The sequence below is a fragment of the Hibiscus syriacus genome, unplaced genomic scaffold (assembly GCF_006381635.1).
Source record: "Hibiscus syriacus cultivar Baekdansim isolate YM2019G1 unplaced genomic scaffold, ASM638163v2 tig00000340_pilon, whole genome shotgun sequence".
NCBI lineage: Eukaryota > Viridiplantae > Streptophyta > Magnoliopsida > Malvales > Malvaceae > Hibiscus > Hibiscus syriacus.
In genome coordinates this window covers 6,059,294-6,069,896 of record NW_024061783.1, presented here as the reverse complement: position 1 = coordinate 6,069,896, position 10,603 = coordinate 6,059,294, and the positions used below count along the sequence as shown (strand labels likewise).

The window sequence follows — 10,603 nt, the reverse complement described above, 5'->3', positions numbered from 1 at the left end:
ATCCTGACAATTTTTGACGTCCCGAATCCGTTTTTGGGGTCCGTTTTGCTAAATTCAAACACAAAAGTCTCTAAATCGTCAGTCAAACTTGTTGACTTTAATTTTGACCAAGAATTTGAAATTTCGGAAGGTCATACATTATGTTTTTCGACGTCTTGAATCTGATTCCGAAGTTTGTTTTGCCAAATTCTGACCCGAAATTCCCGAATCAAGCTTGTGAACCCAAAAAGGCTTAGTATTTTAGTATTTTGATTATTTATTTGAGATATGGTTAAGGAATTGATTAAGTAAGATATTTTATGAAGGTACTCGTGTTTCACCTGAGCAAGGATCAGTCAGGTCCGGTGTTGTCTGTTCTTCAGATCAGTCCGAATCGCGTATTACCAGAACTACCCATAGGTTTCCGTATATTATTTAAGTAAAGATTAAGATTATTTTTTTATTAGAATTCCAATAAGGATTTTTCCAATTCGTAGGATCTAGCGCTGCAGCAGAGCGTGATCGACAAAACCAGTAATAAGCTTCCCTATCTGATTTCTCAGACTGTTACAGGTGTGTTTCCATACCAGTGTTATCTTACAGTTATAAACTATATATCCGAACTAGTTTATATTATGAGAATATAATATACTTTCTGAGGAAATATCCGGTATTTTGAATAATGTTTATTAAATGTCTGATTTACCGTATAATTTTTATATGGTTTATAGTTATAGTACTTTTGGTACATGATTTCTAAATATGGAACATTTCCATATTTAATGGATTAATTACTGTTTTTACTCCAATGCATACATGTTTATTTTGTCATTTGGGGTACAATTGAAGGAAGGTCCCTTTGCTGTGTGCGAAGGTAAGCCTTACAGTTTCCCAGGTTCCTTTGCTGTGTGGGAAGGTAAGCCTTACAGTTTACCAGGTTCCTTTGCTGTGTGCGAAGGTAAGCTTTACAGTTTACCAGGTCCCTTTTGCTGTGTGCAAGGGTAAGCCTTACAGTTTCCCAGGTCCCTTTGCTGTGTTCGAAGGTAAGCCTTACAGTTTCCCAGGTCCCTTTGCTGTGTGCAAGGATAAACCTTACAGTTTTCCTAGGCTCCTCTACTTTGTGCACAGGTTAAGCCTTACTGGTGTATAGGCGGTGTACGGTTCAGGTGAACCTACACAATTTGGTGATTGGATGGGGGTAGTGTGCATGTTATTAAAATATATTTGATAAATTGTTTTATCTTATCTGAATTATTTTGTTGTGTATATGTTATACAATGTATGGGACACACTGGGCTTTTTAGCTCATTCTGTAAATTTTAACCTTTTTCAGATAACAGCAGACCGTAAGCTAGCAGATTTGGCATCAGGAGAAATCAACTACTTTATTTTGTACGAACATATATTTCTATATGTTTTTCGGTTATGTTTGGTGACATGTTTTTTATTATCGTTTTGGACATATCTGTATTATTAATATTATGTTCTATATTATATTTAACGTTCTATAAGTTATATATATAAAAAACCTCTGAATGGGATATGTGACCCGCTTAGGTTTGGGTCTATCTTACAGACCGAGTCTGGGGGGTTACAATATTCCAAAAGAAATGAATGAGCAGCCAGCCACTACTTATTGCAGGCATAGTGTTAATATGGACAATCTACAATCAACCTAAAACAAGACAGAGCTAAGACAGCAGCTACAACACATATTTCATTCCTACCTTCCAAAACTTGATGGTTTTATCATTAGTGGGAAGGAGGAAAAAGGCACTATTGACTGTTTGACACCATCTGATTTTATTGATTTTTCCCTCTATTTCCAAGCTCTTGAGATAGTCAAACTGCATTATCCAAAAAAAAATGAGATGGTTAAATTGGAAAGAGAAGGGGAAAACTATTCAGATGAAGATGGAGCAAAAATCTTGAGCCTAGTGGAATACAGGTTCTAAGGTTGTATGTGTATGTGTGTGCATGCATCATTGCATTTTAAAGTAATGAGAGAGCACCTCAGGCTCATGGCTCTGGAATTCTGTCTTGTAACGAAACTCAGGGTGCTGACTAATTGGATAATCCATTCTCTCCAGATCCCTTCTTGATACACCTTGCTACAATTGTAGTCAAATAAATTAATAATAGTTGCAACCCGAGGAAAACAATAAGGTAATATATCAACATCAACAAAGGTAGCAGAACCCACATCCTTTGTGTCTGTCCTCTCGAACAGAACAACACGACCCCCGCGGTCACCAGTGGCAAGATGATCCCCAGTTTTATCAAATTCAATGGCAGAAATAATATCAACTGCAGGAGGAAAAATATTTTCTTAGTTACAATATTGTACTTCCAGTAAGAGAAATGGTAAATATAAACTATTTTTCTCTCTATCAAAGAATCACAACTCTCAGTCTCTACTCTCTTGTCAACAATTTTATTTTCTATACAACATAAAATATTTCTGGCATGCCTAACATGAAGAACCCACACATTGTAATGCATATTCTCATTGCCATAGAATCACTACTATTCTGCCAAGCTTAAGAAAAATGTCATTGGGGCAATAACAAGCTCAATTTGGAGAGACAAGAAAGAATGAAAAGGGAAGTACCACACGGCTAGTGACAAGCACTAGGATCATAAGAAAGTCCAAGATAATTCCTTTCCAAAAGAATCCTAGCCAGAGAATATGATTCATTGTTTTTCAGAACTCAAAATAGAATTCTGCATTATTTAGCTACACTTTAGTCACTATTGGTAAATAAATAATTCTCCTTTCCACCAGAATCAACAGAAATGTTTCAGAGAGTTATCCATACCTCACTGAATCCAACCTTAAATATCGCCACACATACTTCAATGTTTCTGAAAGCCTACAGTCTTTATTCATCTGTTTCAGTGGCATACTTCAACATTTACACACATTATACTTACACAGGTTGAACTTTTTTTTATAAGAATGCTAGGCCTCGTTAAAAACCCCCTTTTTGATTAATGGGTATTGTAGGAAATCTCCTTAATCAACGGAAGGGGGAAAAGAGTGCCTAAATATTATATTCATCATAATAAATTACAAAGAAACAACAATAGGAATCCCCTAACAAAACACAGGAAACCAAGAAACAACCCTAAACAACCCTAAATAACAACACTAACTCATCATATGCCTTCTTTAGCTAAGGCATCAACCTCTAAATTGGTTGTCCTATTAACCCATCTAACAACACCTTCAAAGGCATTAAGCCTATGAACAATATCTTTAATCAAGAAGGCATAAACAACAGGACATAATTCAACCTCCTTGATCCAATCCACTGCCACCTTACTGTCACTCTCAATAATCAAACGGTCCTTGATCCTCTCTCGAAATTTGCAAAGAAAGACAACCCCTTAAGAATAGCCTTTAATTCCATCAAAGTAGGAGGTCCCGGACCAGCAGGTTCCTTGAAAAATCCTAAAGTAAAACCTGAGGAATCTTTTAAAACTCCTCCTAACCCGCTTTTCTTCCAATCCCTTGCAGTGGCAGCATCAACATTTAATTTAACAAAACCCATAGGAGGAGGAGACCAAGGTAAAATAGGTGCAATCTGATTAGAGTGGAGAGAAATAGAGTCCCCTAAAAAAGGGTCGGCAATGAGTGAGTCCTTAGGAATAGTCAATTCTTTATGCTTTGCTATGAACCAAGAAGAAGGCCTAAACCTTGCTAAAAAGAAGTATTCTGCCTTGTCAAACTTTCCCCCTTCAAACACAACAAAATTCCTAATTTTCCGAGTGGTCCAAAGAACGACCCCAGGAATAAAAGGCTATATCGTAGAGTTAGACTTCAAACCATCCGAAGATAGAAAAAGCTTTTAGCATCCGCTGGAAAAAAAGAACAAATCCTCCAAAAATTTAAAAACTTATTCCAAAGAGACCACACCACCGAACAAGAGAAAAACAAATGAGAGGAAGGCTCATCCAACATCTTGCATAGGGGGCACAACACATCTTCAATTCCTTGAACTCCTCTTTTGACAAGCTCTATCCTAACAGCCAGGTTCCCATGAACAATCTGCTAAAGAAAACACTCTACTCTTGGAGGCAGCAGACCTCTCCAAATAATCTTCTTCCAGAAAAAGACCTCCTCCGATCCCAAAGTCTTCGATGAACAAAGATTAACAACTGATCTAACAGTAAAGACCCCATCCCCAGTACCTTTCCAAATCAAGCGATCAAAAAATTCCGATGATGATGAAAAATTTGTAATGACATCCAACAAGTTAGACCACTGTTCAAGTTCCCAGTCATTCAGATTCCTTCTAAACTTCACATCCAAAATCCATACGAAAGTGATATACTCCCCAAATTTAGATAATTTCCCATACTTATTTGTGGAAATAGAAAATAGTCTTGGGAATATGACAGAAAGTGGATGATCCAAAGCCCAAATATCTTGCCAAAACCGAATAGTTTTTCCATCACCAACATGATAACTACACATGCTTCTAAATTTAGTGCTAAAATAGTCTTCTTTAAAATAATTATTTAGCACTGATCTCCAAATCCAGGATACCTTAGGTGGAATCTTACTGTCAAAAAGTAAAAGTGAAGAATCCGGTCTATATTTAGCACAAACAACTTCCCTCCAAACTGATTCTCTATCATTGGCAAACCTCCAAGTCCATTTCCCTAAAAGCGTTCTATTCATCAAGTTTAGATTAAGAACTCTTAAATCCCCTTCACTCTTCGACTTGCTTACATTGGACCAGCTAACCCAATGAATTTTTCTAATGTCATTTCCCCCTCCCCATAGGAAATTGGACATAATAGAGTTAAGGGTTTTAAGAACCGAAGCTGGAATTTTAAACATGGATAGATATATGTAGGAAGCGAACAAAGAACCGCCTTAATTAACACTAACCTCTCTGCTAATGAAAGAGAGGTTGCCTTCCACCCGGATAGCTTGTTAAAAAAATTATTGATGACAGGATCCCAAATAGCTGCAGAGTTTCTACTAGCACCAAGAGGAAGCCCTAGATATTTTGAAGGAAATCTTCCCACTAAACAACCAATAGTAGTTGCCCATTCCAACAATTCCTCTTCATTAACATTAACACCAAACAATTTACTCTTCTTCAAATTCAGCTGTAAACCAGAAATCACTTGAAACACTCGCAGCACCCTCTTAACATTCAAAATTTGTATTTTCGAAGCACCAGAAAATATGATCAAATAATCAACAAACTGTAAATGGGACACATTAACATACCCCTATTCCCTGTAAATCACCATTCCAAAAATTAAACCCTATGATACAAACCTTCAAATCAATAAATTGAGTAGCTCATCTACTAAGGTAAACAACAAAGGAGACAAATAATAACCCTATCGAAGACGTTTAGACATTGAGAATTCCTCGAAATGAACTCCATTAACAAGAACCGAAACAGAAGCTGTGGTTACACACTACTTTATCCAGCCCCTCCATCTAAAACCAAATCCCATTTTCTCCATTATTATAAATAAAACTGACCACTCAACTGAATCGTAAGCTTTTTTGAAATCAACCTTGAAAACACAGCCCTTAAGTCCATTTTTCCTCCAATAATCTACTACTTCATTAGCAATTAGAGAACAATCCATAATATGTCAACCGGGAATGAAGGCAAACTGAGTTGGACTAATGATGTCTGATATACAACCCCTAAATCGCCTGGACAGACACTTAGAGATGATCTTATACAAATCACCAACTAGGCTAATAGGTCTAAAGTCATCTAAACCGCCAATGTTAGAAACCTTTGGAATGAGAGTAATAAAGGTATGATTAACCCCATGTTCCCAATCTTTCCCCAAGTAGAAATTATGAAAGAACTTCATAATATCTTCCTTGAGGACATGCCAAAACCTTTTGAAAAAGCCTATATTTAAACCATCTGTTCCCGGTGCTTTGTTACTATCACAAGACTTTAGGGTTTCCCAGACTTCCTCCGCTGTAAATTCATTCTCTAAACACAGATTCTGCTCAACTAAAATACTTGGAAAATTCAATCTTATTTCTTTCACTTCTAAAATCAAATGTTCATTGAAAATTTTAAAGAAGTGGTCTTTGATAGTGGTTTTAATAAGTGACGGTTCTTGAATAACATTACCCCCGATATTCAGAGCATTTAAAGCATTCCTCCTCTTCCTAATTGAAGCACAATTATGAAAAAAATCTTATATTTCGATCTCCTTCTTCAATCCATTTTGATCTGGAATTTCAGAACCAAATATGCTCATCTATTTTATATAGTCTCAACAGTTCTATTTTTGCTGAAATTAACTCTGCTTCTTTTTCACTAATAACACCATCCTGCATCTGTTGGATATCCATTTGTAACATATGGATCCTCGATTCTAACTCTGAAATATGAGCCCCTGGAAATTGATCCCTCATGTATGCCCAATTCTTAATAGACGTTTTTGTATTTCTCAGAATACTATAAATTCCAGCCTTCCTCTGATGATTCTTGCTTTCTTGAATTGAAGAGCTGACCAAATCCTCAAACCTATCTTCTTCCATGAGATAATTAAAAAGTTTAAAAGGTTTTTTACCCCAATTGACACCTCCATTTTCCAACAGTAAAGCATTATGATCTGAAAGAGACCTTGGCAATAAGGATTGAACAATATCGGGAAATGCAGCTAGAAATTGACCATCAACCAAAAACCGGTCCAATCTAACATAAGTAGGGGTATATTGGTTATTGCACCAAGTAAACCTTCCCCCATTCAAGGGTAGATCAATTAAGCCTGTTTGAAGCAAAAATGTTTGAATATCCTCATTGAATTCCTGTTCTGAGTTCTTCTGACCTTCTCTTCTTCATGTAGATATACATTAAAGTCCCCATCTACACAAATAGGAGCACTCTGACCACCTATGAAAATACTCAACTCTTCAAAAAACTATCTTTCTCCTCCTCCACTGAAGGGCCATAAACATTGATGAAGATACAAATGAAATTATTGACATGAAATTTTCTTGATAAAACAATGAATCTTCTACAAATAAACTGATTTTACAATTAAAAAATTTTATCGTCCTAACAACTCATTAAACCCCCTGATGAACCAACCGATGAAGATTCAATAACACCTTTAAAATTACGTAACCCCTTTCTTCTAAGAAAAGATCTAGGAATCTTCTCCATTTTCGTTTCTTGCAGCCAAAGAAACTGTGGGTGATTTTTATCAATTATCCTCTGAACAGCCCTCTGCTTTTCTTTTCTCCCCAAACCTCTAACATTCCATGAGACAATGACAAAATTAATCTTCATCATTAAATAGTCAACAATCTAAACCCCCATCAAGATCACCTTGATTGACCATATTAAAATCTTTCTCCAAGCTGATAATCTTTTCCAGAAAAGCCTCCTTCCCTTGCTTAAATGACACCCCCAATAGCTTGCTTATTTCCCAAGTTGCTAGGGCTTCCTCAATTACACTCGAAAAAGCTGAAGAAGACACTGTTGAAATGGTCACCTGTTCCAAAGCTTCCCTTAATAGGTGCCTTTTAGCACTTCTGATGTCAACACCCGAAATGAATCTAGTGTTTTCTCCTACCGACAACCCTCCTTCAACCACCGCATCCACTATTTGTTGAGTAACTTTTGAGGACTAAAACTCCCATTCCTTACTGATTAAATCCTCCTCTCTTTCAGGAATAACAATCAAAATGCTTCCATGCCATAATTTTCTGTCCCTAGACCTTGTATAAACCCTCTTATAGCTGCTTGTTCTTCTTCTCTCTAATGGAACACTTTTTTATAACAACATTCTTTTATTTCTGTACCGATTTCTCCCCCTTGAAAAGATTTCTATCATATTAATACTTGGATCTAACAACATTAACTCCGATCCAATAAGCCCTAATCCAGTCTGAAGACACTTCTCTGAATCTGACTCATTCGCCTCTTCTTTATTAGTATTTCCAGAGTTAACAGAATTATGCTCGTGGATCATTCTGCCAAACTTATCTATATTAATTGTTGGACCAGCTGGAATTATTTTTGAGATAAGAGGCCCAGAAAGTCCCTCATCATCTGATTGGGTCTGTGATCCATAAGCAGAAGATTTTGAATTTCTAATTCCTAACTCGGCAAAATCACCCACTTTTATACTCCCAATATTCTGATTTTCTGACAGTCCACAATTAATGCCATTCCTATCTATGGTAAGTATTGGGAGTTGTTTTTCCCCACCAACTCCCCCAGAACCAAGAAAAGCTCCATTGTCAAACCAATTGTCAACTCTTTACCGAAAATCTTCTACTGAACAATCTGTATCTTTCACACTTCCTGACATCAATTTGACTTCTTCCTCTACAGTGATCTTCTCTCCAAAATGTCCCCCACCGTAATCTTCCACCGGAGAACTGCTAAAAAAAGAACTTGAAGCCTCGCACGCCGATCCAACCTTGATGCACACTGTAAATGATCTTCCATATGAACCAAGAGAGATCACCTCCGGAACATCAAAACAACTTGCCACCCTCAATAAAATTTTTGCCCTTGTGAGGTTTTCTTTTTTCCTAGTGGCATCATGAATGTCAACAACTATTCCCCATCTCCCGACTATTTGTTCGAAGAACTGATCATTCTAGCATAACAGAGGAACCCCCACTAATTCCACCAGACAAAAGGCCATTGGGACTCTCTCATCATTCAAAAAAGGTGCCAATCGATCAAACCATAACTCAAATTCTTCTTTCCTCTTCAACCAAGTATCCCGCATCTCTTTAGATGAATTAAAGACAATAACACAAGAATTCCACACATGTCCCCATCTAGCAATTTGGACTTCATAGCCGTCCTTATGTAAAGCCTTCCGAACTGACTTAATCTGAAATGAATGTTTAATAATCCCGTTAATGACCTTTTAACCCAGCTTGAGCTTTCGGAAGGAATATGCATTTCCAGAATATTTTTCTTCTCTTTCCCCCTATGAATATAATCGGATAAAGTCGCCCTGTTCCCCATTGCATTTCTGTTTGATAAGAAAGCATCTTTATAAGACCTAACATCCCTAAAATAATTGTTTAAAACTTTCGCCTGATTGGAATTGGATGTTTCAACGATATTCTGGCTGAGAACCTTCTTTTAGGCAATATTCTTCCCCTCTAACTAGGAAGGAGCTCCCTTGTATCTTGCAGGACCAACTAAAATCTTCCTCCCATCTATCAGTACACCATTTAAGACCTCGACTGCCCTCTTCAAACCTGCCTCACTCTTAAACTTAACAAAGGCAAACGTTGAAAATTTGTATTTTGGATTCCTAGTTACTTTGGGAATGAAAACTCTCTCAATAGGACCATGGACTAGGAAAATTTCCCTTAACGTACATTGGGACACCCTCCTACTAAGATTGTCGATAAACACCGTCCAGTTTTCATCAGAGACTGACTTTCCTTTGAAACTCTCTCTCTACATTTTTCTCTTTCTCTCTCATCTTTCTCATTACACATGTTGAACTCAAATTGTAAGTCAAGTTTCAGTACTGAGTTACTAAAATAAATGATACAAATTTAAAATAGAATCTAAAAGATCAAATATCTACCAATCACTGAATTACATCTTTCTTACAAGCACCATACAATCTCACATTATTCAACTTATAATCTAACTCACTTTCTGTGTATCCCATTTACTTGGAAGTTAACCATAATATAACCAATTCGTATCTAAAATAAACCACCACCAAGAAAACCTAGGAATCTGTAAATTATAGCCATCTTTATCCTCCATCATACAAATAGTAAGCCCAAGCAACACCACTATTTTCATTCATCCACGAGTTAAGCCTTAAGGTGACATAAACTCATGAAACATAGTCTATCTCCATCCTAACCGAGTGACAATACCCAGATTCTAGTTTTAATTAAAATATGAATACTGTAAATGAATTGGCATGCACCAACCTCCCCTACCCCTCACCCCCACAAAAAAAAAACAGAAAATAGGTACAGAAATGACTCAAATTCAAGGACTGCCATTAACACAGAAAAAATGGCACAACCCTTTATGCATGCACCATCACTAACTTAAAGTTCACTTCCATCCTACCTTATTTACAACAAAATACCCAGAAATGATTGAAAGCATTATTTGGTACCAAAGCGATGCAAAATATAAAGCAAACAAAAAAAGTCACAACTTTTTCCAACCCATTAACCTAAACAATAATTACTCAATAACCCATAATCCCAAATGGATCCAAAATACCAAATTAAACCCTAGTTCCAATAAAATCAACAAATTAATAGTTGGATCCATAAAACAATAATAATCTACCTTCTTGAACTTCTTCTCCAGCGATTCTTTCACCAAAAACCTGAGATAATTTCTAATCCAACGGTTGTGGCGGTCCTGCCGCAGCTGCGACCACCTCATCACCTCTGTGCATTTATGTCTGTTTCTTTATTTAGTTTTTCATTTTCCGAGTTTGTATGAACCTGTCATTCTCACTATCCAATAATGAATCACGAAAATGAAAAAGCTAAAGGCCTAGATTCAACCATACTCCCAAAATCAAATCAAATATGTCATCTTGAGTTAGCTATTTTCGTTTTATCTCCCTTCCTAAATTCGAAAGGGGAATAAAATGA

At 36.6% G+C, this 10,603-nt stretch overlaps 1 protein-coding gene across 1 annotated transcript; it reads right to left on the bottom strand.

Annotated features, from left to right (window-relative positions):
- Positions 1-1,795: 1,795 nt before the first annotated feature.
- On the bottom strand, positions 1,796-10,388 carry LOC120198117. Its single transcript, XM_039199526.1, has 4 exons — positions 10,290-10,388; positions 2,183-2,286; positions 1,992-2,090; positions 1,796-1,826 (listed from the first exon to the last, which is right to left on the bottom strand). Exons 1-4 carry the CDS (start codon positions 10,386-10,388, stop codon positions 1,799-1,801), a joined length of 330 nt encoding a protein of 109 aa, XP_039055457.1. The 3' UTR covers positions 1,796-1,798.
- Positions 10,389-10,603: the final 215 nt, after the last annotated feature.

What these genes read in the sequence shown, in the direction of transcription:
- LOC120198117 (XM_039199526.1), bottom strand. Translation starts at nt 10,388, where the DNA reads ATGAGGTGGTCGCAGCTGCGGCAGGACCGCCACAACCGTTGGATTAGA. An exon ending in TGGAGAAGAAGTTCAAGAAG is followed by an intron (nt 2,287 to 10,289) that starts GTAGATTATTAT and finishes TTCCTCCTGCAG; the next exon opens with TTGATATTATTTCTGCCATT. An exon ending in AGAGGACAGACACAAAGGAT is followed by an intron (nt 2,091 to 2,182) that starts GTGGGTTCTGCT and finishes CTACAATTGTAG; the next exon opens with CAAGGTGTATCAAGAAGGGA.